Below are 27814 nucleotides of genomic sequence, written 5' to 3'. Positions count from 1 at the left end.
CCCATGTGGAATCAACCACCTACGAAATTGCATTACAGGTAGAGCTGCGAGTTGGTATCTGAAAAATGAGTAATCTATTTAAATGTATGAAGGAAAACAAGTGAGCTCAACCATGAAGTAGTTCTTAGCTGAAATGTCACGAGCAGCATCATTTACATTCAGCCTCCCCTTGAACCCAAAGGAGCACCATGTTAAACTGTTTCCCTAACCCACAGATGGACAGACTGACAGGCTCTTTGTTGCAGAGTCAAGTTGGGAAATTCCAGAGCTAAGGTTGTCTGTGCAACCTTCCTCTCTGCTCCCTGTGTGGACGGGCCACAATACAGGCTTTAATTTCATAATCCCTTGGTCATTTTCCACTGGCCCCCTGCTTCTCTCTGTGGAGGAGGCACAATGCAGCCTTAATGAGCAGACAAGCAGTAGCTTGACTTGTCATTATTAGGTCTGTGACTGTGGACCTCATTCAAGTCCTGCTCTGAAAACACAGTGCTTTGTTTTCAGTTTTTATACAGCTGTCCCACAAAAGTCTCACAGCCCTTCATGGGCACAACCCTTGTACCCTACAGAGGGTGTTCAATGGTTAGTACCCTCATTTTACAGATGGAGACCAGAAACAGCAAGCATTTTAACACCTACCACTTCTTGCCATCCCATGACCATCCATAGTGCTGGAGCACAGCCCCTGAGGAGGGCTGATGTGGTTGTGAGTGCTCTGCAGCTCAGCAGTCAGCCATTCAGAGTGCAAAGGAATTCCCGTAGATGTGGCCACCCCTTGCCATGGCCCTGTGGTTTCTGGCTATGGCCTGTTTGAAGCAGAGCTCTGGTTGTACAGGAGAGGTGCTCACAGCACAGTCACTGCCCTGTGCCCCTGGGCAGAGGGGTCTGCAAGCCAGCACCCCAGTCTGTGTGGTTGGTGCGTGGCCTGACACCAGCAAGGTGTCCTGGGCTGACACAGCTTAGGAAAGTGGTCGCCTTGGCAAGGCTTTTACATCACCTGCCAGAGTTTCTCTCCTGTACCTTCACCTGCCTTTTCTGACACTGCTGTGACTGTTAGGGTAGGCTGCCAGAGAGAATCGGGGATTTTTGGTTGGGTTTTTTTACTGTTCTTGACTCTTAATGAAGTATTTTTCATTTCAAACTCATATTGAGTGTGAGCAGATGGGCAGAAGCAGCAGCTCAGGTGGAAGTGGCACAGGCAAACCCCGCTCTCACAGCGAGGAGTGTCCCCTATTTGGCTCTGGGAAACGCAAGCCCTTGAGCTCTGCAGCTTGTGACCACTACTGCAGTCATCATTTTCTACCAGGTGTGAAATTGTGATGAAATGCTCTTTTTTTATTAAAGCGTATAACTCTCTTCCCCCAGCTAATCTCCAAGCAAAGTCAACTCATGTTTGTATTGGGCTGTGAGAAGTTGTGTTGCTGAATATCTTACTACAAAATTAAGTGATGATCTAAATCTGGAATAGGGCGCTTTTTTATTAGATGTATTTTTTCCTTCAAACAGTTTCACAGCTTCTTTCCTGCTATCCCTTGGAGCTGCCCTTAAAACCCTGCAGAATCTTTGCATAATTCTCTTTTGATTTGGTCCTCCTCACTCAGCATCCATAGTGATGCCTGCAAAAGCTTCAGACAGCAGCTTTACTGTGGGTAGCTGGTGGTCTAAGCTGCTCATAGTATTAATTTCACTTTGGCCTTCTCCTGTACTTGTGCAGTGCATGTAGTATCTGGCACACAAAGACCCCGTTCTACTGTGGTGCAAGTAATCACTGTTAGTGTGTTTTGCTCTGTCACAGGATTTTGTGATGGAGGAATAAGGTACAGCTATGCCTTACTGTCTTTGTTTAGTTAGGTGGGTTTCTTTTTCCCATAGCTTTGACGTCACCACAAGATTTGTGAAGGAACAGTAACATGCTTTGGTTCTAGGATGAGCTGCATTGGACACCTTGGCATATAAAGCTTTTCAGACCAGGAGTCAAAGGGGTGTGAAGGGGTGTGAACAGCCAAGCATGAAACTTCACGTACTGTCCATGGTAGCCCTAGGATGCTCTGAGATTTTAATTTATTTTTTTTTAAATACAAAAGGAATTGTACATAAAAGCAGTTATGTATGTTATCAAATGGACAAGCCTGGACTCAGATGTTACTGACAGCAGTTGCAAAGCCTCTTGTTTTCACATAGTAATGGTGTTGTTCTTGCAGATTGATGTCCTCAAGGCAGATGTGGAGAGCGCCGAGTGGAAAATTTTGGAGAACCTCATCCTGGAAGATGTTGTTGAGCAGATAGGACAGCTGGTGTTTGAGGTGCACATCCACTGGCCTGGGTTTGAAGTCAGCGGCAATGACAGCACTGTGGTGCGGTACTGGTACAGTCTGCTCCGAGAACTGGAGCTGAAGGACTTCAGGCTTTTCCATACCCACAAAGACTTATCAAAACCACAGATGTTTCTGAAAAAGGAAGCCTTCAATGCCAGTAGCTGTTACACACTGAGCTGGGTAAATACAAGATGGAAATAGCAGAAAGGAATTTATGATGTGTGACTGTGAGCCATCTGGCCCTGTAGCGTTATTGAAGAGGACTTTAGCGTCACTGGCTAAAGTTGCTAAATATGCACACAGTGACTGCTAACAAAATGGACTGGCTTTTATTTTTATATGTTGTCAAAAGAACTGGCACTAGAACAAGATACACAGTGCAGATTTGTACAGCAGTATATTTGACAGCAGGTACCCTGTCTCAGAGGACAGAGGTTTCTGTAAATGTTTGTCGGGGGGGCTAACAGCGTGATTTACCCAGGCTGACCTGTGCCTGAGTGTGCTGGCACAGAGGGCTTCCCTCTGGGGCTGCTCTGGGAAACTCTGCTCCCTGAGCTGCATCAGCTCTCAGGCAGGAGAGTGCTCATGAGGAGGTGTCTTCCCCGGGAAGGGTCAAGTGTTACTACTTTGTAAAGCGATCATCTTTGATTCGCAACTTCTTTACTGTGGCCTTGTTTCCTATGGAACACATTTTAGGCAAGAACCCACTGGCAAATTTCAGCTGAATTTGGCAGAGGCAGAAATCACCCCCAGACTAAATTTCTACCTGTTTTGTTGAGCAGCTTCTGAGTGCTCTGACTTTAGCTCTTTAAGGCAGTCTGGCTATGGGAAGCAAATTCAGCACTTCTGGCACAGGAGATGGTGGGACAGAGAGACTCAGCTGATGGAAAAGCTGCCACCAGCACTCTCCCTCCTCACCTTCCGGAGGCTTCAGCCAGAAAAGATGGCTTCCCCAGTTAATTTTCTCAGAGAATGTCTTGTTTTAAATTACTCTTGCAATGCCTGTAGCAAATGGCTGTTCATCTAGAGAGATACTTATTTAAAAGAGCTGAAAGTAAAACCTGGTCTTTTAAATCTGTTTGTTTTGGGGTCTAGTTGAACCTTTTGCTGTGCGCTGCACCTGGGTGCCTGCTGCCTCCTCAGCACATCCCCGGCCTGGCCACCTCTTGCTGACACGAGGAGGCCGGGCCCTGGGCCTGCGCTGATGCTGGCAGAGGTGGTGGGGCAGGCAGGTGCCGGGGGCTGTGGCCATGCTGGGGCCCGTGCTGGGTGAATCTCAGGAGCCAGCCTTGGCCATGCCCTGGGGAGCTAGGGAATGGGGGGAGCTAAAAAATATATAGCAGATTGGGTTTTTTCTTCTTTTTAAAATAATTTTGACATTAAACTTTGCATTAAAATACAAGGTGACACCACTTCGATGTCTTTGATATACGACCTTGGTAACTGCCTTTGGTTTTGGACTTCTGCAGGGCTCAATGTTCCTCCCCTTGGCATGCCTCAGCCCAGCATTGTGTTTTTAACAAGTCTCTTTCTCTGTCCTCATGTTGTTCCTTCTCTTGTAATCCTGGCATTTTCTTTCATACCCTCCTTTCCTTTTTCACCTTCTGCCTAAGCTCTGTCATCCCCTTCTTCCCAGAGCAGGGCCCTGCGCTGGACCCAATATGCCCACAGGATCTCAGCAAACAGCCAGAGGTGGGGAAAATTAAGTGTAGGAGCTCTTCCTTCCCACAGGTGAGTCACCTTTCTCCCAGAGCCATTGCTTTGCTTCACCAGTGGATCAAACCGTTCCCCTCACCTTTCCCAGGCTTTTCACCAAGCCAGGCATCTGCTTTCCTCCTCTCTCACCTCTCTGAGGGCTCCAACTGCCCCAGCGTGGGCAGAGACTGCTCTCCCCAGCAGAAACTGCTTCAGCCCTTCAGCTCAGCTGAGAAGAGGCCAGCGGACAGGTGACCCTGCTAGGGTGACAGCCTTCCTCCCACTGCCCTTGCTCTGGGACTGTGGGGAGCAGCCTGTCCTGGCCCCAGCACTTGCCTCCCACCTGGTCCTGCAGAGCCCATCGTGAGGCTTGAAACTGCTGCAGCGAGTCTGACTTGGAGCATCTGTGCTTGCCACAGAGATCACAGACCTCGGGCTGCTTTGGAAGATGCAGAAAAAACCCTCCTTACTTCAGTGGGGAAGGACTTCGGTGGTGAGGGGCTAGTGGAAATGGAGGAGTCTCTTCATCTGAAAGCCAGCTCGGTGCCCTTGTGTGCTCAGGTTTGTATCAGTCTTCCTAATCACATTTGAAATTTTAACTCGTGGCTAAATGTCAAACCCTTTCTTTTATAACAAATGTGTGCTGGTTTTCAATCTACTACCTTTCAGTCATGCTGACAGGCAGTGCCCTGTATGGAGTCGCTAATTTACTGCCTCCCCGTTTTTATTTTCATTTTAAAAAGAAATCCATCTAATTCTTCAGTTACACTAGGATTTGCTTAAGTGGAGTTTAATTCTAAGGGGACTTAATATTATTGTCTTCTGAACACCAAATGTGTCATTTACGGAAGATGGAGAACAGTGCAGCTAGACCGGGACTACTGACCAGGTGATGATCCCAGCTATGCCTGTGCTTGTAAATTCAGCAGTGGCAGGCAGCGTGCGCAGGGATGGATATCTGTCTTATCTGTCTGGTTAATTAATGAGATCCCTGGCATGATTTTGGCTTAGGCCATCTAGGTCTCTCCCAGATGATTCCATGGCACAGCCATGCAGTTAGCCTAAGCCAAGGACAGCTTGAATGCAGCCACCTTGTTTGGAAAGCTGAGAGTTCAGTAAATATTCACAGCCAGGGCATCTTTGCTAGTTCATCTCAAGGCTGGGGAATACCTCTTGGTACCGTTTTGTTTTCTGGTATAATTTAACAAAGGCAAGTGCCAGGTTCTTCATCTGAGACAGGGTAATCCTGGTTATGTGTACAAACTGGGGGAGTAGAGGCAGGAGAGCAGTCCCGTGGAAAGAGATCTGAGGGTTTGGGTTGATGGCAAGTTGAATATGAGTCAGCAGTGCCCTGGCAGCCGAAAGGGCCAACTGTGTCCTGAGGTGCATCAAACAGCACAGCTATCCAGTCGAGGGAGCTGATTGTCCCACTCTGCACTGCACTGTTGCAGCACCACCTCGAGTACTGTGTGCAGTTTTGGGCACCTGTGTATAAGAAGGACATCAAACTATTCGAGCGTGTCCAGAGGAGAGTGACCAGGAGCGTGCAAGGCCTCCAGGGCAAGAGTTATGAGGAGCGGCTGAGGTCACTTGGCTTGTTCAGTTTGGAGAAGAGAAGGCTGAGGGGTGACCTCATCGCAGTCTACAGCTTCCTCAAGGGGGGCAGCAGAGGCGAAGATGCTGATCTCTAATGAGCAGTGACAGAACATGAGGAAGGGGAATGATGCTACATCAAGGGAAGTTCTATTAGAAGGGTGGTCAGTCACTGGAACAGGCTCCTCAGGGAATTGGTCACGACACCAAGCCTGTCAGAGTTCAAGGAGCATTGAGATGATGCTCTTAGTCACATGGTTTAGTGTTAGGTAGTCCTGCGAGGAGCAGGGACTTGGACTCGATTCTTATTGGGTGCCTTCCAACTTGAGATATTCTGTGATTTTATGATTCTATAAATGTAACTTCTGTTTCTGCTCCTGCACATCCCACCTGGCCCAGGGAGCAAGGGGCTCTGCAGTCACACAGAGCAGGATGCTGTGGAGACCCACCATGTTCTCAGCTCTGCAGTGCTCAAAATCAAAATGACCTGTTGCAGATGTGTTTGATTCCCTGTGCCCAAGACGTTGGGCAAAGCACTTTCTTCAGGGCCAAGCTACATATTGCCATATCTGAGCCAGGTAATACAGAACCCAAGAGATCACAACCTCTGAAAATGAGTAGGAAATGATTTCTCTGTGACAGCCATGCTTGCTGCAACCCTTGTACATTAAATACTGAGGTTGTTCCGCAGTGCAGGGTCATGAGAAGATTCATTAAAATGTGAAAGGGTACCAGGATCTCCTAAAGGAGTATCTGACTTGTTGGAATGATCACACTTGCTGCACCACAGAGTGGCTTAGCTCCCAATTTTTGAATAATGGGGTGGCAAAAGCCTAGCTGTGAGTTCTAATTTCTTAATAAAGCATAAAAATATGGGCTCTAGCACTCCTCAGGTTTTTCCTTCTGAATTGTCTTAGAGTAAGTAGCCTAGTAGCTTATTATTTATTTAAGAAACTGATAGAGGTTAAAAAACAAATTACATGATCTCTCTCAGATGTTAGAATTCCAAAGGTACACACATCTTCCATCATTTATTGCCCTGAAGTAAAAGTAGTGATGTATATGTAAATTATAGAGATGGTATATGTAAATTATAGAAATGGAGTAGAGGTCCACCCTAGTTCTTCTTTGGTTAATCTCTTGCTCAGGATTGCCAGGTAGTGTCAGTAACAATTCAGGCTGTGGCAAATACATCTTCTGCAAGAAAAGATTCCATAACTATGGTAATTTTTAAGGAAACCTTATCTCAGATACAGGATAGGTAAAAGCCATTTATCATTCTGGACGCAGTTATGTGATATTACAGGAGAAAATGAACAGCTCTTATTTTATGCACTATCTGTGCCTTTCTACTTCACATCTCTTAAAGCAGAGTTACAGCCTTCCTTTCTGAGGTCTTGCTTTTGTGCCCTTACCATTCTCTTTTACTGATCTCTTCTACCTAAACGAGACACTCTTAAATACACTCTGTTCCCATCTCCTAATGACTGAGCTGCCAGGTATGTGCACAGGGGCACAAGCCAGCTCTGGCTGACTCTGCCCCAGCGGACAGGCTGGCGCTGAGGGACGCTATGTGGGGTAAGTCCGTGTCCACCTGCTGCCATACCTGGGCACGATGGGCCCCTACCTGCTGCAGGGTCCCAGCTGTTCACCCTGCTCAGGCAGTATCTCCAGCCCGCTAGGGACTGCTGAGACAGAAAGGTAGGGATCCAGGACTGCTGGCAGCCACGGGCTCATGCTGTTTCAGCCAGAGCTGAAGATCCACCAGCCAATGCCCCACCTAGCTTTACTGCTACATGCTGGCTCTCAACTGTACCAGCTACCTCAGGGATATCTTCACATGTTTGGCACCCATATTTGAGCCTGCCTTACTGCTGTAGGATGGCTCCCTGCAGGGAGCATTGCACTGCTCAGGAGCAGCTCTAGAGCAGAGCGGGCTGTTGGGAGAGACCGTGAAACAGGTGAGGAACTTGCTGAGATGGTCTCCCTGCAGGGAGCCCTGCAGTAACTGCATGCTAGTATTGTACTCCACATCTCTACAGATCAGACCTGCACAGAAACTGCTGTAGCTGCCCCCTTCTTTGAGGGCTAAGTACAGAGTGCACCATTAAAACCAGTGTGGGCAGGGCATTCTTCCATTACAGCTGCAGCCTGGAGACTGGTAACTGCGTGGCTATGCCCAGGCAGGAAGAAAGGGCCACTGGTCTGTCCTGGCATTGCTAAAATATGCCTAAGTGCCTGGTCTGGGCAGCATCCAGCATCTCTTGCAGAGAATGCAGTAAAGCCTATTTCTCCCTCTGACTGATCTGAGAGACAGAGGTGACTCTTCAGAAACATGCTGTGGGGCCCTGCCCTTGGCAGCAGCAAAAGAAGAAAGTCAGACTCAGTCTTCATACTCTTCCTGCCAGGAGCAGCACAGGAAGGTGCCTGGATCAAATTGGGGCAGGGCAGGAGCACAGGAGCCAAATCATCCCGTCATCAGATGCCAACTAGCAAATGTGTGTCTCTGGACTGACCTTCCAGTGATACGCTCAGCAGCGTTTGCACAGGAGTTCATTGCAGAGGAGCGATGTGATGCACCTGCTTTCTTAAGCTGTATATCCATACTATGCCATCTACCAGGTGCTCCTGGCACTTTCAGCTGCCCCAGATCTGCTCAGCATCACTGTTATTTCCCCATAGACTTCTGGCCCTCAGTCCCCAGGTGCATTGAACATCTCCCCGCACTCAATGCAGATGTCTGCATCAGCTCTCCAGAGCAGCCAGCCCATTGCCTCCAGTCTGGCACCAAGTGAAACCCAGCCCAGGACCCTCCTTACTGCCCACACCTCGGGTCATTCATGGTGGCTACAGCCAGTACCAACCCCAGCTAACAAGGACATAATGACCAGGTCTCATTCCTGAAGTGGAGTCACTACTGCATGAGTTGGACATCTCCACCAGGAGATGTTTCAGCTCAGTCTAAAATGGATCTTTGCAGAGATGAGCTGTGTGTAGTGGCAGTTCTATTTGCACCGATCCTTCTATGGGAATGAGGGCATTTCCCTTTCAGAGAGGCCCACAGTGATTTATAAATAACACACATTTGTGAATCAGAATTTACAGGTGCTGCCCATGACCTGATGAAGAGCAGCAATAGATGTGAATCCCCCAAACTATCACAGCCAGTTCTGCAACCTGGGCTTTCCATAGAGAGCCCACAGCAGCACAGAGGAGGATGTGTTAGGACACTAACACACTTCTCCAGGGAAACCGATCTCTTTCTAAATACCACACTGGCTTCCTTGGTTCCAAAATTTGACCAAAGAAAGGCCTGCCACATTCCAAAACCTGATGTTTATCACATGCACTTCTGGCCCCAGGCTTTGATTCCACTGGTGACTTATGAAGAATTATTCTTCATGAGCACCTCTCAACTGTGAAAGATCAAAGAAAGCATAAAGGAAATATGTCTGGCCTTTCTTGACAGATGTCAGGAAGATGTATCACTTGGTAGCACACCTGAAGAAATAGCACTCATTTTCTCTGGTGAATTATTCAACAGCTGAGGCCATCTGGTTCATTCAAAAACTTTGATTTCATGAGCTTCATTAGTGGCTGCCGTGCCCTTGAAAGGATCCTCAGGGTTATTCAGTAGGAAATCACTCTTGATTTCTTCCTGCTTGTTATTATAACACAATGTGACATTTAATTGCAGTCAATAGAGACCTGGTTTAGTGCCAGTTGAAGTTCAGAGCTGACCTACATGCAGAGACATATTTATATTTGCCTCCCTCCCCTGGATTTCAGGGGCAGCATCTGCAGGGTAAGTCCAGCACTAGAAGGGAATCACCTTTGATAATGAATGGATGTTTTCCCTTAAACAGAAGTCCCTGTTCACAGTTAGTTTGACCTGCCTGTTGCAAAGAGTTTCAGCTGGTTCAGAAAGTGACCTCTGCAGAGAGAGCTTGTGCAATGTCCCTTATCCCAATGGGCAGGACCTTATACAAGGGGAGAAGAGGACCCTGCTTTGCGCTGCCTAGAAATGCCACTGCAAATGTGAATACCAATGCAATGTCCCTGCTCTTTTTGGTGGATTACCACCATACGTGTTTGTTTTTCAGCAGCTTCCTGAAAGAAAGTGCAAGAAAGTGCAGTGATGTACACAGTACAAAACTTCTGCAAGTAATTGAAATTGCCTCAGCTAGTATTGCCCCCCGCACCCCCGGTATTTGAAATTCCATTTCTGAATCAAACCCAAACAATGTGAATCCCACTCTTGCATCCATCTTCAGATGTCAAGAGTGGAGCCACCACCCTGGGTGCCACCACCCCTCGCAGGGAGGTGGGGACGGCCACTTGCCTGGTGTCAGACCTCTAACGCAGCAGCAGCCACCATGCCCCAGGAGTACCTGTGTCTCTCCACCAACACCAGCCAGGAACCGCCGCAACACAGGGGCTGGGACTTCACCAGACAACTCCATGCTGAACTCTCAGACTGACCTACCAGGCAGGAGAGGCCCTGAAATAGCTTCTAACTTCTTCTTTATGAAGAGAAGGAAAATTACTTCAAGAAATAGGAGAATTCAGCATCTGAATGTTATTCCGTAATGTTATTCCACTCTTCTAATATTGGAGGAATAATGACAAAAAGCAAACAAAACTGACTTGCCCCCCTGGCCCGAGGTACTCCAAAGGGTCAATAACCAGGCAGAGAAAGAGAGGAGCCTGCTGCAGAGAAGCAGTTTTGACAAAACATGGTTTTGAAAACCCTTGGGAATGGGCCTTACTTCTTTTTCGGGTAGGTACCTGGCTTGACAAATGACCTCATTTGGAGTCCAACTTCTCTCTTTGTCTCCTGCTCTTGGAAGGGATTATATTTTACATAGTATATTCTGAGGAGATGAAGGAGCAAGATTGTATAAGGGTATGGAAGCACAATATAAAAAAACTAGCCTAGTCAAGCAAAGTCACAGCTTTGTGGGGATATTAGCCTGGTACAATCTAAGGTAGGAAGTTGTTACAGATCATCTAGGACAAGGCATTTTTGTATTTTTGTTTTAATTGTTGGCTTTGCAAGAGTTTAAACTCCACCAAAAAAACCCATTTATTCCATGATTGACGACTTTTAACTGGTGAGTTAAGAGCAGAAGACCAACTGTGGGGCAATTATTCTGGAAAAACTGGAAAGATTTGCAGCCCCCAGAACCTCATCTGGGTAGCTGTCAGTGGTCTTGAGGCTCCATAAAGTTCCTATCACTGAAATGGCTCCCTACAGGATTTGTGTTTTTGCCTTCCTTTCCCAAATCAGAGGAGAAGCAGGCTTAGTTAGCCTTGACATCTTTTCAGACTAACCAGAAAAACCCAAGGCCTAATGAGAATGTCTTACTCTGAATTGAGAAGCTTAATGCATCCGCAGTGTTTTATTTCAGCAAGTCTCCCAGTGGCATGACACGCAGCAGGTTAAAAGGAGAGTCAGAAAGGCTCAGTGCTTTAGCATTTAACACATTTTAAATGTTCTATCATACAACAAGATAACAAACAGCTCTGCGGTCAAACTTGAGGTCCATGCTCTGTTGAAAAGTCACTACAGCTTGTTTCTAAAAGCTTTAAACGCTGCAAGGAGATTCTGTAAACATAACCCTGCCACAAGCAGCTTTCTCTTGAGTGCTGCAAGACAGCCGTGGTGTAGCTGTTGATTTTTTTTTTTTTATTTTTATCTTTTTTTATCAGCAAGCCTGACAGAAAAGACATGTTTTACTGCAAGATATGAGATTGAGTGTATGCTAGTGAAGTCAACCTACAGTAGCAAGTCTTTAAGTAGTCTCCAGAGGAACAACCTCCCTGGCAACTAATTTTTCTGGTGTATAGGTTCAACTGTTTAAAGTCTTCCAAGTAAAACTCCCCTCCCTCCTCCGCTCTCCGCGTGTTCCCCCTCGTGCAGGCTGCTTGTCATATGGAGTCTTCCTAGCAAACAGGAGCAGGATTTTGTCATGACCAGCTGGTAGAAAGAAGGAAAGTACGTTGTGTTACTGGGCTGTCAGAGCTGCAAGGCTCACCGTTTAAATCAGCCTTTAAAGACCGCAGTGTTAAACTGTATATTGAACATCTGCCCATTGCTAAAAATTGGCTTTTTACAAGACAATCTTGGACTTCTCTGGATGTACAGTAATTTAGATATTTGTTCCTTGTAATGAGGGCAAAGACTGAGCAGCTCCATCTTACTGGTGACAATTATAAACTCTGAGCAAGACAGATGCCAAGACCATCTGCTTCAAGAAAGACAGCCTTCTTACCAGCAAGTTGCATGAGGATATGTGGGCTATTCCCCCCCTCTTACATATGAAAAAATTCCAAGAAAAAGATGGCACAAGGCCAAAGGAACCATCAAGTTTCCCAGGCAGAACTCCAAGAATGGTGATGGAGATAGTTCACTTATCTGTAAAACTTCCGCTGTAAAAGTAATTGGTATTAATAAAAGTGGCAGCAAATTGGCACATCATTTCTGAAAGTTACAGATGCATGATCAAGGGGAACAAAACTATGATGCTGTGACAGCAGCCCTGTAGTCTAACTTGCGTATATTCCTTCCTGGCAGTGTGACATGCTTCCCTCCAGGCCTCCCAAGAAGCTCTTTTTGGCTTGAATCACTTTGTTGCATTCTCCTCCGAATGTTAGGGGAGAATAAACTGGGGGAACTCAAAACACACGCTTCCCTTTTCTCCCAATGCTGCCTTTTCCCTGGTTCTGTCTGCTCACACACCAAGTTCAGCCTAGGGGTCTCAGTCTAGACTTGTTCTGAACAACATTTGTAACAGACCAATTTCTGGTGAAACAGGAAATTGGGAAGATAAGAGAAGGACATGATTTGAGTTAATTAGCCCAGCAAGAAATCTTTTCCCAGGTGGCTGCTGAAAAGACAAGTCTAGACTCGCACCACAGACACATGCTGTCTATCTTTGTGCACAGCAAACTAGCTGACAACGTGAGCTTTGGAGTCTGCAACTCTCAAGCCGACAAGAGAGAATTATCCTCATAAAAATCCCCCCTGCGGGCTTCAGTGCAGATGTGAGAAATTCCACAAAAGATTAACGTGCTGACCAACGGTGTGAGGGACAAAGGATTTTATCTGAAAGTTTCTAGAGGTATTTTGATTCTGGGCTTGTTGCAAACATTTAATCCCAGTTCATCAACTCCAGCAGAATTTGAGTCAAGATTTCTTATTTTTGTTCCGCAAAGGCAACACTCAATATATTACCATTAAAAGTTTATAAACTTATTTTTATACTTACTATACACATTTGTGTGTGTGTGTGTGTGTGTGTGTGTGTGTGTGTGTGTGTACATATGTATTTCTGCCTGATGGGTGACACATGAGAAAACACGGTACCAACTACAGAGCAAAATATTTTGAGCATTATGATTTAAAGGCTTTTAAGCATTTGGGAAAAGATGTTTCTGACATGGAAGCTAATAAACATTCATGTGGGAATTTTTTCTATCTGCTCTATTCCTCTTCTTCTCCCCGCTTCCCTATACTTATAAGTCGCTAATGGTCAGGGCACACTGCCATGTATCCATTTAGGAACTGTATTAGAAGGAAGAAAACTGTTCTGAATTATTTCAGCCCGCCTTCACCTGAAGCGGCACCCGGGGCACAGTGCACACGAGAGCTCACAGAAATTCACCCTCTGACAGGGCAGCGGTTTACTCCCACCCACACCCTGAAGAGCTGAGACACAGGAACAGCCTCTCCTTTCCCTGCAGAGGAGAGTCCTCCAGGACACAGACCAGCTCTTTCCTCTCTCTCCAGGCTCTACCATTTCCTATCTCAGTACTTGCATAGGTGTGTGGCTAGGCAATTCCCAGTCACCACCAGTGCACCGCTTGTGAGAACAAGTGTGTAGAGTTTTACAGGTACACAAGGCCACTGAGATGGGAAAGTAAACAAACGTGAAGTTGGTGCAGTTACACAGTGGCATGAATGGGCAGTGGAAAGATGCTCAAGCTCAGCTTTAGAGTTGGTCTAAAAATAAGCATGCTCCGTGTTCCCTCACAAGGGCCTAACTTTAGTGAGTACTCTGAAAGAAGTGGGTTTTTTATTAACAAGACCAAAACCAACAAAAACCCTACAAACCAACCAACCCATTTCCTTCCATCTACACAATTTGAGATTCTTTGCATCTCATCTACAGAAGTGCCTTACATACTATCCTGCTGTCAATTAAGGCAATTATGCCTTTGCTATTGTTTATAATTGATGAGCAGTGATTGGATTTATAGCAAACACTATAGCGTGATTCAAAACTGTAATTAAGGACTAATCAATTGGATAAATTCATTAAACATTTTTGTTTCCTTTATGTGCTCAAAAGGGAGCTGAAAGGATTTTTTTCTCCTGCGTCCAACTTGCATTAGTTTTGTATGAGCAGTGTGAAATGAGTTTATGCGAATGCTGGTACAACTGCAAGTTAAAATGACAAATAGTAAGAAATATTTTATATGGACACTGCTAGACAGAAGAACTGAATGAAGACAAACAGACTTTTTATAAAAAGATTTATTAAAAATAAGTTCTTTAAAGAGGAAAAAGTGTGACATGTATATACATTAACTTGTCAGAATCTTCATGGGGCTTGAATACAATGTATTCTGATCCAAACAAGAGACAATAACTTTTTTTTTTTTAGTATGTTGTGCTTATTGGAAAGTAACAGCATATGGGAAGAGAAAAAAACAACACAATATACAACCATTACAAGCAAAACTTTGAAACTGAGAACTACTTACAAAGATGAAACTCAGTGATCCGCATGATGCTATCGTTAAATACACACAGAAGCCAAAAGTTTATGAATACAATCTTCAGTTGATACAGTTTATCTGACAACTGCCAGCTTCTGATTAGTTCTTCATTCCTCCTGTCAATTAACAGATCTTAGCAAGTGGGTTTCTGTTCTGTAAAGGTAAAAGTATTTTGAGGACAACAAAATACCACCCAAACCATATAAATGCATCTTTTTCAGCTCTATTGCGGTAAATATCAAAGATTTCTTCTTAGGAAGAGAGTCACACAATCACTGGTTTTCTCCTTTAACTGCCCACATCTCTGACAGCCAGAACCACAAAAATAGTTTTCCTTAAAACGATTTTATTTTACAAGAGTGTTTCGCACAAACAGTGACTTGACAAACTAACACTTGATTCTGCATGCTTCAGATGACCTCAGCTTCTCATACCCAGAGGTCATATTTATAACTATATCCTTTCAGTTGTGTCTTCTGAAGACTCCCCATTTTTTAGTGCATATATACAGCCAGCTGAGAACTGCAGTATTACAGATGTGTACCCATCCTTACAGCAGAATTCACTCTACTCTCAGATGTATGCAGGACTTCTGTCTGTAGATCTTCGTAGCATCCTCTTTAGTCCCATAGCTTAATAAGACCATCCCAGCCACATGTAATGACTTTAGATGTTTCATGCGGATGCCACACCGCACCGATACAGACTTTATCATGTGCTTTTAATCTGCTGTAGAGTTTTGTGGTCTTCCAGTCCCAGATGTTAAGTTTTCCATCTGCATCTCCAGATATCACATAACTGTATAAACAGGATTAAAATAAAAGCTGTATCATGTGTGAAGACTGCTTGTATTATAATACCTTTACACTGAGCAGGGGAAAAGAGCTTCACCCAGTGAGCTTCCTGTCTGACAGTCTGCAAACACACCTACCGAAGAATTAGCATTCATGCTGTGCTCTAAAGCATACAAGTCCTGCAGAAGGTGATTCATCAACTGCGAGGTAAATGTGCTAAGCAATGCGATTATACCATACACTGTGTTACTGGAACTAAAGGGAATACATCAGCAAAAGAGAAAGTGCCAGAAGTTTCTCTAAAATTTATAGACACTTCTTTCCACTCTTTCCTCCAGTTTTGCTGAGGTTATTCTCCAGTTTTTATAGCAGTAAATATGTACATACAGTGGTAAACGTATGGGCATATTACTAAGCAAACAGGACGAGAAAGATAGTTCTCTGAATAATAAATGAGGATACCCACGTCAGACCTGCAAATTGGGAAAACTGGCCAAGTCTGAATCCCAGGTATTCTAAGGAAAGTGCGTATTGCGGGAATAAACCCTGTGCTGCAGACCACGAGCAAGGAGAGCCAGACATGAGTCAGAAAAGGCAGCCTCCTGTGCGGCACCAGGGCTAGGCAGACCAAGGGGAGGCTCTGCATGGTTGAACAGGAGTGTAAATCATCTTTGCAGAATGGGGAAACTGGACTACATGGACTGTTTTCTTAATGGTGCTCACAGCAACCACTGAGTATATAACTTAGTCCTACCAAATGACAAGGGTAAACTTTCTGTTCTGCTGCTTGGCTAGGGAACTCTGATGCTGAGTTAACAGGGTGGCTGTGCATTAATTAATGTTGCAGAGTATTCAAAAAGAAACTGTCTGTGCTAGAAAGTTTTAAGATGAAGCTCATTCCCACAAAAACTTACCTCATGTCAGGTGAAAAATCCACTTGACAAGCGTAGCCAGCTACCATGTGACCTTTGAAAATTTTCTTTTTGTTTAATCTGAATCTATTCTGCGCTCCAAAAATCAGAATTTGGTTATCCATCGACTGGCAAGCCAACCATTTCCCTATAAATACAATAAACAAAGGTGGTATCAGAGTGTCACATCTGAAGGAACAGACTTAACTGGAATGTTTTAAGAGATTTTTGTAACTCTTCTTGCACTATCTTAATCCAGATTTTCATTATGTACCAGGGTTCTAGGTAGCAGCTGATACTGCTTCTGCCTGATACAACTGCTAAGAGGCAAGACCTTATGTCTGACAGGATTGGGGATGCCTATTCCTACAAAATGCACTCAGGACCCTAGAAAAGTTCTGGCTGTTACAATAATGTGCTGCATCAACCCCACTGACTTACTGGTAAATTTTTAAGCTACTGAGTAAGCTTGCTGGTGCACATAATTAAGTAATTCAGATGAGGGTAAAAAAACCCATCTAGCTGCAATCTATTTGATACCTGTTTTGTGGGTACTGTAAGATGGTCATCTCTTATTTTCTTTACTGGAAAAACAGGTCTAAGGTAGACTTTCAGGAGTCTGGAAATCCTTACTTTTTTTTTCTGCTTTAATGGAATGTAATTTAATAAAGATACCGTAGTCAAAGAAAAAACCCGGGGCTTTTCTAATCTTAACTCTATCTCATCCTGCATCTTGGCAGTGCATTAACTCCTGCCTGAGAATCCAATGAAGATGGTCTGCTACAGAACACCACTGAATAGAGACTTCTGAATGCTGCATATCGTCACTGCTTTTACAGTGTTTTATGCAAACATTGATAACATAAAATGTGCTGACTTGACTGTAAATCTGATCACACTTCAAGCTACTAGCTTGGAATATGAGGATCTTCTTCAGCCTGCCAAACAAACATGTCAAGTGTGTACCCCAAGCATGTTATTCTCCTCTTCTACTTTTTAAAAGGTTGGTTTCCTGCATTGGAGGAAAAATTTAATGGATGAGATTCATAAATCAGTGCCCCTAAGCAGAAATGTTCCATACCTGTAAAATTTTCTATTTACTTTTCTTTAAAGGAATCATTTAACTCCAAAATAATGCATGATGTGTCTGGAACAATCGGTAGCATAATTATTCCAACAGAATTTTTTTTTTTTTTTGGTGATACTGAACTACTGTAGGTCAAGATAATGTTAGTTAATGGGACAGATAATGTCTTGAGCTGAAAAGATGGCTACTTCATTCCTACCATCCTTTACTGTCTCATCTCAGAAATCAAATACTCTAATGGTGGCCAGCCAGAACTGGAAAAAGAATGAGAAATCCAGTATTTCAATGTGGAAGAATGAGACAAACTGAAAAATTTGATCAGAATACAGCAAGTTGTGCAATTTCAGAGGTAGGGGTTGAGAAAGACCAGCTTGGGAAGCTACCATTCTTAAATGCGGCTATCTCTTTCTCCAGAATCTTCCTTTTTATGTTAGAAACCCACTTCTATTGTTAAGAATAAAATGTTTACACTGCAAAACAAATACAATTTGATGCTGATAGCTGGCACAACTACTTAACATAATGGGACTGTTAAGTGTAAATCTGTCAACACTTCAATAATGTTGACATTAAAGCTATTTAATTTTGGCCAAAGAGATAACAGAGATTTTTGTCCTGTTAGAAGGATTTTCACTTGATTACTGAAGGTACTAAACCTTTATCCTCCTTCAGTTTGATTCTAATTGAAGAACATAAACACCAGTGAAACATTAACATACAGAAACACTGAGATAATCTGGGATTTCTCTTATGCCAGAGTTATTTGAGCTATATTCAGAACACAAAGCAACAGCACTAACAGAATCGTGTATGACATCAGTTTCTGCTTTAACAGTGGCACCAGAAGTACTGCTGAACTTGCTTAGTACTTTGCAGCTATTGTCGGTTCCAAACATTGTTTCTCTTAGTATTTTAAATAGAGCAAAGAACACATCTTAGCTCTATGAAAAGAAAGAGTCATTTTGCCCTGTCTGGATGAAGGTCTAAATTTAAACTGATAGAGTTATCCTGATATAACCCCTCATTTTGACATACTTGTTCTTCTTAAGACTTGTAAATCAAAACAAGATCCAGTCCAATCTTGGAATAAGTGCACACAGTGATTTTGAGGGGTGGGGATAGTGTGAGGTGATAGGGGGATGCAACACAGCAATGATACAGAGATATAATCAGTAAGACATGCCTATGTAAACTAGGCTTAAGAAGGCAGTAAAGAGCATTAACCTACCATTTGGAGACAAAGTCACGGCTGGCATCGAATGCATACTTGGCTCAGCTATGTACTTGAAGTCTACAGGAATGTCCCTGCAAAAGGAAGAAGTATGTGTTTTATGAAGACATGGAGATATTCCAAAGGGCTGCCTCCAGTCAGCTGGTTTACTCAGCCACTGAACCATGGAGAGCATATGGTGGTGTCCAAAGGAAGAATGTGCCAAAGCTCAAAAATATTATGCGTGACCACCTAGAGATCTCCAGCTGCAGAGCCATCTACAGGATAACCTCTGATAGAGTGAATTTACCCCAATGAAATGACCCAGAGTCTAAAGCAGAATCATAGTTCCAATTATTAAAAATAAAACTGTAACACAAAGATACTCTATTGCCTCCAGTTTAACTGCAGCTTTCACAAAATTCTTATATAGGTAGTAAGAATAAACTGATATATGCATGTATCTTATTGAGTTTTAACTAGATTAAAAAAAAAAACCCAAACCCAAACAAAAAACAGTCAGGAGTCTCTTTCTTTCATCTCTCCAACAATGTCCTTTTCCTCCTGATCTCCTCAAATGGGATGTCAACCAATTTCAAATGTTCACAGCTGAACTGAACCGTGAACTCCCCAGTCTTGATTGCGTACAGGGCTGTGCCAGTGTATGTTAAGAACGTACACTGTCCCTTACAGAGGCCTAGGAAAAAAACAAGTACAGTCTAATCCTTATTCTGCAGAAGTGTCATTTGATTTTGACTATATAAATTAAATTACTAACGGTCCATGCATATTCACAGTATTCCTCATACCCTACACTAGAAGACTGGTAAAAAGGGAAGGCATGCACATGTCTTTCTCATTAAGCAAAAGAAATCTCCAGCAGAAAATAGATTTGATTAATGTATTCAGCAGAAAACACATGCAAAATGCTCTGTAGCAACATTAATTAATACAAAGGGGATGGTTATGACTTCATTGTCTAATTCAAACTGTAGAAGGGATGCTGGGACACTATCAGAGCAGAGAGCGTGGGTGGCTGCCTTGTACTAGCTGACTGAGCCTTGCTGGATGGCAGTACAGTCAATATTAGCAAGGTAATTACAATTCTATTTAATTGTGGAGTAAGTTATTTCCCGTCATCTTGCGTTAAGCTACATGCACATGGGCAGCAGGGCAAGAAGCTTCTCTGTTGTCAGGAAGCAACAAATGCTCCTGCGAGTTAAATGTTAAAATCATTTACCCCTCAGAATGTGAAGGGCAATCCCCTTAATACACTCTGTGGGTAAGAGCATGAGCTGGGATAACTGCTTCCAAACAAGCAGACCTAAGGCTACTGTTGGACAGTAAATCTGTAAAAGAGTAACAAAATTCCACATAATCTCTGAGGCTGACCAACATGACAGCCCAGGAAGTGCAGTGCCCTGTGCCCCATCCTACCCTTTTGCATCACTACCCAAACAGCTTCAAACCCCACCTGCAACAGGACACAAGGTCATCACTGTAGTAAGGCCAGATCCTGATCAGCTCCCAGCATCTAACACTCTCTCAGCCCACCGGTCATCTGAGTCCTCAGTGCCACGTAAAAGCCATCCCACTGGAAGCCCCATTAAAAAAAAAAAATCTCATCACAGAAGATGCATCTCCAATGCTGAATTGTACAGCAGAGAGAAATTTAAATGCAGCACAGGATGTCCTGCTTTCTCTCCCTTTACAAATGAAGATAGGCTCATCTACTGGAATTTATTCAAGACAGCTCTGCTTTATGTTGAAACCTACCAGACACACTTAAGACAGCTGCAGGACGCACTGCATTAAACTATTAGGCAGAATAAAGAGATACATTTATGTTTCACATTTGCTTGATAAATAAGTAATATCATCCTGCTCCCTTACCAAAAAACTTTAAAAAATATTATTAATAAAGATGCTGTCATGATTGTCTGACCTCAAAACTCATGTGATGTAGTTGGTTCAAATTTTTAAATTTAAAGATCTTCAAGTCTTTCCCGCACTTCATGGCATTTTGAAGGCTTAAAAGTTTTAAATATAAATAGTATCTGCTAGCCAAGACTTAGGAGTGTGATACTCCGGTGCTGTAATACAAGGAGGAAGGAAGGCAAAAGGAAGGCAAAAGGAAGGCAAAAGGAAGGCAAGGCACCCAAACAAATTCCAGACCCAACTCAATCCAATTTTGGGATCTACCCATCATGAAGAGCTCCCTCAGGAGACTACAGTGTCTTTACCAGGAACGATGGAAAGGAAAGGCCTGCTGAGGGGTATAGCTTTACAGACATGACAAGCCTCCTAAGTCTGTCAGGATAACAGCTAAATCTACTGCTATACAGTTCTTGCATTGCTAGCTGACTTGAATCAGGTAAAAGGAAATAAAAGCCTCAAATCATTTCACTGTTTATTTAAATAAGATCAGATGCATACGAAGGAAAAGACAAAATAACATTTTTACATTTCTAGAAGAAAGAACACAGAGTATGATACCCATGTCAACTTTAATATCCCTGCTGTAATGATACAATCACATGAAATGTGAAAGCAGACAAATTTTCCATTAAGATTCCTAAAGAAACCATTTAATCTGCAAGGGTCTGTGCTATACCTGGAGTCTGAACTTTTAACAACCAACCAACTGCAATTCAGTGTACAGCACAGTGAAGTCTATGCATATGGGATGAACTCTTGGGGAAAGGAGATTTAGATTCTCAGGGGAGAAGTTCTTCACTGTGATGAAGTCTGACATGGCACCCCATTACCAGCTCTGGCCAAGACAAAATGTTTACAAAACATACTTCAAGATTCCTCTAGGCAACTGAAACTAAGCAATTAGACCAGCTTTAATTACTGGCTTTTAAGGCCATATTCAGGCCCTAATTAATTCCGCTTTGATTCTGTAGAATACTGAAGAAATACTGTGCTGACAAATATATGAAGAAACATGCCGTAACCAAATCATCCTAAGCTGCAAATAATTCTTATGAACTCAGGAAAAAAACATTTGAGGTGCAGCACGAAATAATTTGTCACGGAAGTCTTCAAGCTCAAAAAGCTTCTGTAGTGAATATATTAACTTAGTTTTAATGCATTGTAAAAATTTGGAACTCAAAATGATAGAAATGTGCCTACAGACCAATTAACATATACGATGGCAGGTTGTTGAGAAAGGTATTCAAATCATGCCTAAGAAGACAGCATTACATTTGCTTTTTATAAAACAAAAAAAAATCCCTAACAACTGTATTACAGAATATTGCCTACAGTTGAGTTCCCTGTGATCTGAACAAGGTTGCTCTTTCTTCAGCGTTACAGCAAGCTCAGTACATGTTATTTTCTTCAAGAGGAAAAAAATTTCTGCTACTGAACAATCAGGTTGCGATGTTCCCATGCCAGAACCTTTCTGCCTTTCCTGCTCTTCCCTACAGAATGACTAAACCCACCCACTTCTCTATTTATTTCAGCCATCAACACAAAGCTCACAAAACAAGGGCAATCCAATCTCAAGGAAATAACAGATTTATGCAAGTGAGATCATCCTCCCACTCGCCAGAGAGGAGCCATTCCTTAGCAGATATGATATTGTAAAGATTTTTCTTGATGGAGTTCAGTAAATGCATGGGTCTAATTATGAAGTACTGAACAGAGGCTCTCTCGGAGTGACATACGATGACAGCACTGCATGTCTAGCCTAAGCCTGGGTTCCCAGACTTTGGCCATTACCACCACTGCTACTGGCAATCATAGCAGCTGATCACAGACATGCTGAGGGCTTTGCTGGCTGCTTGGGTAACATTCAAATACCACAGATTGGAGTCTCTTGTCTAGTTTTTTTTTTTTTTTTAAAAAGCTAGGAAGGAACTGATTAGTCACAGAACTGTCGAACTCGCATCTGTATTGTGCAACAGCTTTGCATGTGTGAACAGCAAAAGGAAATGGATACCTAAAGATATGGGAGTGACTATTTCAAAAAGAAATTTGAAATTCTAGAGAAATCTTAAAAGTCCTAAGCTGAAAATCTTAGTACCTAGAACTTTGTGAAAAGCACTTCAGAGAGATTTGTTTTCTCCCCAGATATGTTAAAAATTGGATGCCATTTAAAATGATGTGTCTTATGAATTTTTCTTGGATAGACTTTCATTTTTCTGTCATCTATTGTACCCACACTGTGGGGTATCAATGACTGCCACAAAACCCAGACTACCAGAAAACCAGAAATTGACCTATACTAAAGTAGTTAATTTCATACATGGGCTGAAACATTCAAAACCAACAAACACTAATGTAACAGAGCCTACATTTCTTTAAGAAGTTAATTTAAGGGCTAATACACCACTGGGGAAAGGAGAAAGAACAGAGATCACTAATAGAGTGTGGTGTGCTTCAGGTTGACAGGGCTGTCTTATGCCTTCTGTGGGGGAAGAGGAAATCTATGAAGTGTTTCAAGCATTAAGTCAGAATAGGGTTTAAAAGCTAGTTCTTCCTCAGCTAGGTAGAACTCAGTGCACTCCAGTGTCCTATGTGCTATGTATACTTTTAAAAATAAACTCACTTCTCAGTTTGCTCATAATATGTTAAATTCAAAATTTTAAACTTACCATTCCCAGACTCTTAAGCTCTTGTCATCAGATGTACTCACAAATCTTCTATTTTCATCCACAAACACAATGGTGTTGACAGCTCCCAAATGCCTATCGTATTCCTGCACAATCTCACCACTTCGAATATCCCACTACAAATAAAGAAGTCAGAATAAGACCTTGGTTTTTTACTAAATATAAGAATTTTTAGAGGAAGAGATATTAAATAGACATACCTGCACAATCTTCTTATCTGACATTCCTGCAACAAAGAGATTTTGTTTATCTTCGTCAGGATTGAACTTGACACAATAAGGAACCTTCCTGTTTGTAAATCTTGAAATACATTGCCCTGCAACAGAAAAGCCATTCATGGTGCATCAGGTTGGAAATTCTATGGACTGAGAGATCTTTGCTGATATTGATAAAAACCATTCATTTTACTTTTACTTTACTAACAGCAGAAAATACTTGTTTTAAATCCCTTGAGAGGATTACAGGGTAGAATTTACCCTGCTCTTTTATCAGATATTTCACATGTTTGTAGGCATGCACCTGTATAAAAACATACACATACAAACTGCTCCTAGCTTTACTACAGCTTTTCAAACAATATTAACTGCTCAGGATGTCATCAGGATATATCAAGGACATCAGGGCTGGTCAGGATATCACAAGCTGACCACTGTCTTTGCAAAGCATCACCTCCTTAGGATCAGAGGTCTTCTCAACAAGAAGACTTAAACTCAGGCAAGAAGTCCTCAATCCGAAACCTAGGAAAGGATAACGGTAATCCAACAGCAAAACAAACTACTGACCTCCTCTCATAGCCTCAGCCATAAATACCCTGATTCAATGTTATCTGTAATTTACAGGAGCCTGTTATAATCCAGAAGCTCCATAAATTATTCAAGTGTCTAAATAACTGCGTTTGGACTCAAGGCTGGAGAATTTGGCTTAGACCTTTCTGGTTGTCACCTCCATGACTAACAAACCAAGAAATCTAGCATCTTTTTCAAATATGGAAACTTCCTGTCTTAGGAACAGACTTAAGCTTAAAAGAATACTGACAAAATCTATCCTCTATCTTTTCATCTTAAGAAACTATTTTGAGCAGAACGTTACATCTCCCAGGCAGTTCTGTGAGAACATCAGACTTGCCCTCCAACTCCCTCTACCACCTTTTCTTATTTGGAGTGCTCTTCAAGTTCAGGTTAATGGAAAGATCAAATGAAATGATTCTTCTGAATTAAGCATATTTAGGTCTAAACTGTGATTTCATTACTTTACCTTATGCCTGTAAATGTAAACACACAATTAACTGATTTGGTAAAATTAACTGATTTGGTAAAATTTTGTCTTTTTGCTGAAAATTGTTCTAGCATTAGAAGTAACTATCAAACCCCTCAAATAAAAAGGTATATGAAATACAGGTATATAGGTAGTGTCAACTGCACCATTACAGATAACAAAATATTTAGGAAAAAAAGACTTTATCCTGTAATGAAAGCCTGAACACTGAACTATGATATTAAGAATAATTGGAAACAATCTGACTGATAATATACCTTGCTATTTACTATTAATTAAACATAGTGCCAAATAGCAGCATCTACAAATACAAGCCTACCTGTTTCAGTGTCCCAGAGTTTAAGATAGCGGTCATATGCAGCACTAAGAAACCGAGTGCCAGCATTATTAAAACAGATGTCTCGAACAGCTTTACTATGTCCTACATGATAGAAAAAATGTGATGATAAACTTTTACCCATTCATGCTTAGAATAATTTTTTTAAAAAAAACATTCATATTAAATGCTCTAGTCTTTAAGAATGCAAAGAGAACAAGGAAATCGCTTACTGAAGTTCTCCATTGAGCACTAATAAAGAATGATTCAAGTGAAAAAGTAACTCCTAAAGCATGATGAGAATAAACCCCGAAAATCTACACACCTCTAAAGCACTAGAGAGAGAAACAATAGCATTGCACAGAACCAACCACTGTGCATTGTTCATAAATTGATACACAAGCAGAACTTTAAGTACTGTTGGCTTCAAAGATTGTTCTGGTTACATTTAAGAGCTGCATGAGAAGTTTAAAACACTGTAATAAATATCAACATCTAATGAAAAAGAGGAGAGACAAACTCCAAGAGATACATTTAAAGGAGAAACACTTATAATTAGAAAACAGGTACAAAATATGAGAAATATGAGATCAGAAAATTAAAAATGCTTTCATCTGATGTTAAACTTGCTACCCCTCAACCCCAATACTTTCATCTGACCACTACATCAGACTTGTAGATCTCTTTAGTTAAAATATTGGCACAGTAACTTAAATATAGCAGAACAGCAGGTGAAACTGGTTGATAATAAGAACATTTGAGAAAAACAGTCAAAATGTTCAGAAAGAGCAGTCTATTGAGAGAGAACCTTTTTTGAGCCATCATCTTTGCCATACTGCTGTCATCAAAAATATTAGGTGAAAAAAGGCTTCTTTGTTGTTACTCAACATATATTCACTCAGTGTTCTAGAAACATTCACATTTCAAAAGGAGAGACAGCTGCTTTTGTTCTGCATTCAAGGCTGCTAAGAAGTTTGTATTTCTCTTTCAGCTATCTTCTTTTAAAAGCATGTTACATGAACAAAGATGGCACCTGAACCTAAAAAAAAAAATTCCCATGCTTTTGCACTAGAAACTCAGCACAGAAGAGACCACCTATTTAAGGTGGGATCATCAGATCACAAGATGCTTTCACTGCATAAATACAGGAGGGCTGCTGTTTCTCAACATGAATACTGGGCAATTTAATTCCACAGTTTTGCCTTTAGAAAGGAGTCCTGCATAAAGCATTGATGACTGCAGTATACTAACATTTTGTTTCAAAGGTTGTAAGGTGTTATACATCAATATTAAGTTGCTTGGAATAATGACAAAGGTTCACTAAAAACTTGCACATTTTTCAATTCTTATTGCCGAGATCTCACTGAATACCATTTGCCTTGAATGCCTACAGGTCCTCTCTACAATAAACTAGTAAGTTAACCTAAACCATATCCTTCCATGAAGTTTTAAATATGTATCAGTTTTAAAGATGTATCAGTTTAAAAAAAACCCCAAACCTATTACCGATAAATGTTCGTAGACATCTTCGATCACCATATACTTCCCATAGCTTGAGGAAAAAAAAAGAGGATGGGGAGAAAAGATGTCAATTGTTAAACAATAATGATGCTGAAATTAAGTGCAAACATCTATGGCAACACCTTTTAAGAAATTAATTATAAACATATTGCCCAGAAATTCACAAGAATGCTCTGTCACCTTCTTATTAGCAAAACCTCCTTAAGATAACTAAACCCCCCATATCATATTTAAACTTTAAAGTCTGAAGGTTTTGCTAGTAAAAAAAAATTAAAATATCATTAGCTTTCTAATATGATATATGTTGGAATAAAATGAGATTAGTTCAAGACCACAAATGCTTCAGTAAAACACTTCAGCAGAAACCTACTGCTAGTTGTAAAACTGGGTTTCACAGAAAATGATTATAACAACAAAGGCAATAACCTGAGGAACTTGTGATCTTCTAAATGCTATTAATAAATGATTAACACTGTTCTAACACCCACAGTCTGGTGTATTATTTCTATCTTTGTTCCAACAAATTTGTAATTTAAAAATCAAGTGAGAAAAATAGACAAAGGTATTTGGTAGAATGTTTAAATATGCTAAATACCAAATGTTTAGGTATGCTAAAATACATTGTCTGTATTCAGTGATGGTATAAAATATATACATGAAAATGGAAAAATTACTCACCTTAATTTTGCAATCCATTGAGCAAGACAACAGTATATGCCCTGAGAGAGGAAACAATCTAACTGCACTGACACCCTGTAAATAAGGACATAATTAAACAGTAAGTGGAGCTGCTAGATGTTTCCTCAGTTCACTTGCCCTCTTTTCCCATGAAAAAGCTAAAGCTTATCTTCATAAAATATACAGATACTGTATCTTCAAAACAAATAATCTATCCACATTCCATTTCAGAAACAGTGATGTGTTTTTAACAATCATTACTTGGTTCAATTCAACAGCTGTATGTATACTCTCCTTCAACACTCACCCCATTACTGCGGTAAACACAGCAAAGAAATACAAACTGTGGGTTTGGATGACTGTTTCTGTATAACAAGCATTTTCAGGTGGGGCAGGTGAAGAATTTTTCCACAAAAAATGTTTCTGGCCAGCTCCATTTCTGACATACACTACCAGTGGCTTCTACCCACTGAACTCAGATTCCTTGGGCACACGATCTTCCCATCTATCTGTATTTCAGGTACTGCTTCCAGAGGAAGTCCAAAGAACCACCAAGTACTCATGGTTTGATGACCCTTCTTTCCATTTCATGTCATTTACTCTATTTATATTCCATCCAGTTGCTCCCAACCCTGGTTGGAGTCGGATGCTTTATCCTCCCTATTATTGTCTACTTATATCCCCCAGCTTTTCCAGATTTGTCAGCCCATCTTTCTTTTGCTTCTTTCATCAATATCATTATTCATCTCATTTGAAAGAAAAAGCTATTTTATGCATTGGTCTGTTCTAACAGGGTAACAGGCAGAGTTGTGACTAGAGCTTTGGGGAGATGTTATTCTGGAAAACACTGATAGTTGCAGCTACAAGCTCTTTGATGCAGCAATCATTAAACAACTAAAAAAGGGTAAAAACTAAAAGTGTTCCCTGTGTCTTCCTTTCTTCATATTTCAGATATCATTAAGGTGCTGTCCATTGCAGCACAGCATATTCTCTCAAGCAATACTGAAAACTAGAGA

The 27814-nt window shown here is 41.8% G+C and overlaps 2 protein-coding genes across 2 annotated transcripts in view; one reads left to right on the top strand and one right to left on the bottom strand.

Moving 5' to 3' along the window:
• Nucleotides 1-12880, top strand: part of METTL24 (methyltransferase like 24) — a 28343-nt gene extending 15463 nt beyond the window's left edge. Inside the window, exon 3 of the mRNA XM_026844412.1 lies at nucleotides 2199-12880. Coding sequence (XP_026700213.1) covers nucleotides 2199-2513 — 315 coding nt within the window. The 3' untranslated portion in view covers nucleotides 2514-12880. The remainder of the gene's footprint in view (nucleotides 1-2198) is intronic.
• Nucleotides 12881-13262: 382 nt separating this feature from the next.
• Nucleotides 13263-27814, bottom strand: part of CDC40 (cell division cycle 40) — a 42341-nt gene continuing 27789 nt past the window's right edge. Inside the window, exons 8-15 of the mRNA XM_026844193.1 lie at nucleotides 26799-26873; nucleotides 26106-26151; nucleotides 24603-24704; nucleotides 23209-23324; nucleotides 22991-23124; nucleotides 18405-18481; nucleotides 16093-16237; nucleotides 13263-15182 (exon numbers count right to left, since the gene is read on the bottom strand). Coding sequence (XP_026699994.1) covers nucleotides 15005-15182; nucleotides 16093-16237; nucleotides 18405-18481; nucleotides 22991-23124; nucleotides 23209-23324; nucleotides 24603-24704; nucleotides 26106-26151; nucleotides 26799-26873 — 873 coding nt within the window. The 3' untranslated portion in view covers nucleotides 13263-15004. The remainder of the gene's footprint in view (nucleotides 15183-16092; nucleotides 16238-18404; nucleotides 18482-22990; nucleotides 23125-23208; nucleotides 23325-24602; nucleotides 24705-26105; nucleotides 26152-26798; nucleotides 26874-27814) is intronic.

This window comes from Athene cunicularia (genome assembly GCF_003259725.1).
Source record: "Athene cunicularia isolate RWA chromosome 3 unlocalized genomic scaffold, athCun1 chr3_part1, whole genome shotgun sequence".
Taxonomy (NCBI): domain Eukaryota; kingdom Metazoa; phylum Chordata; class Aves; order Strigiformes; family Strigidae; genus Athene; species Athene cunicularia.
Note: the sequence above shows the minus strand (reverse complement) of the source record. Positions and strands in the feature narration are given on the sequence as shown.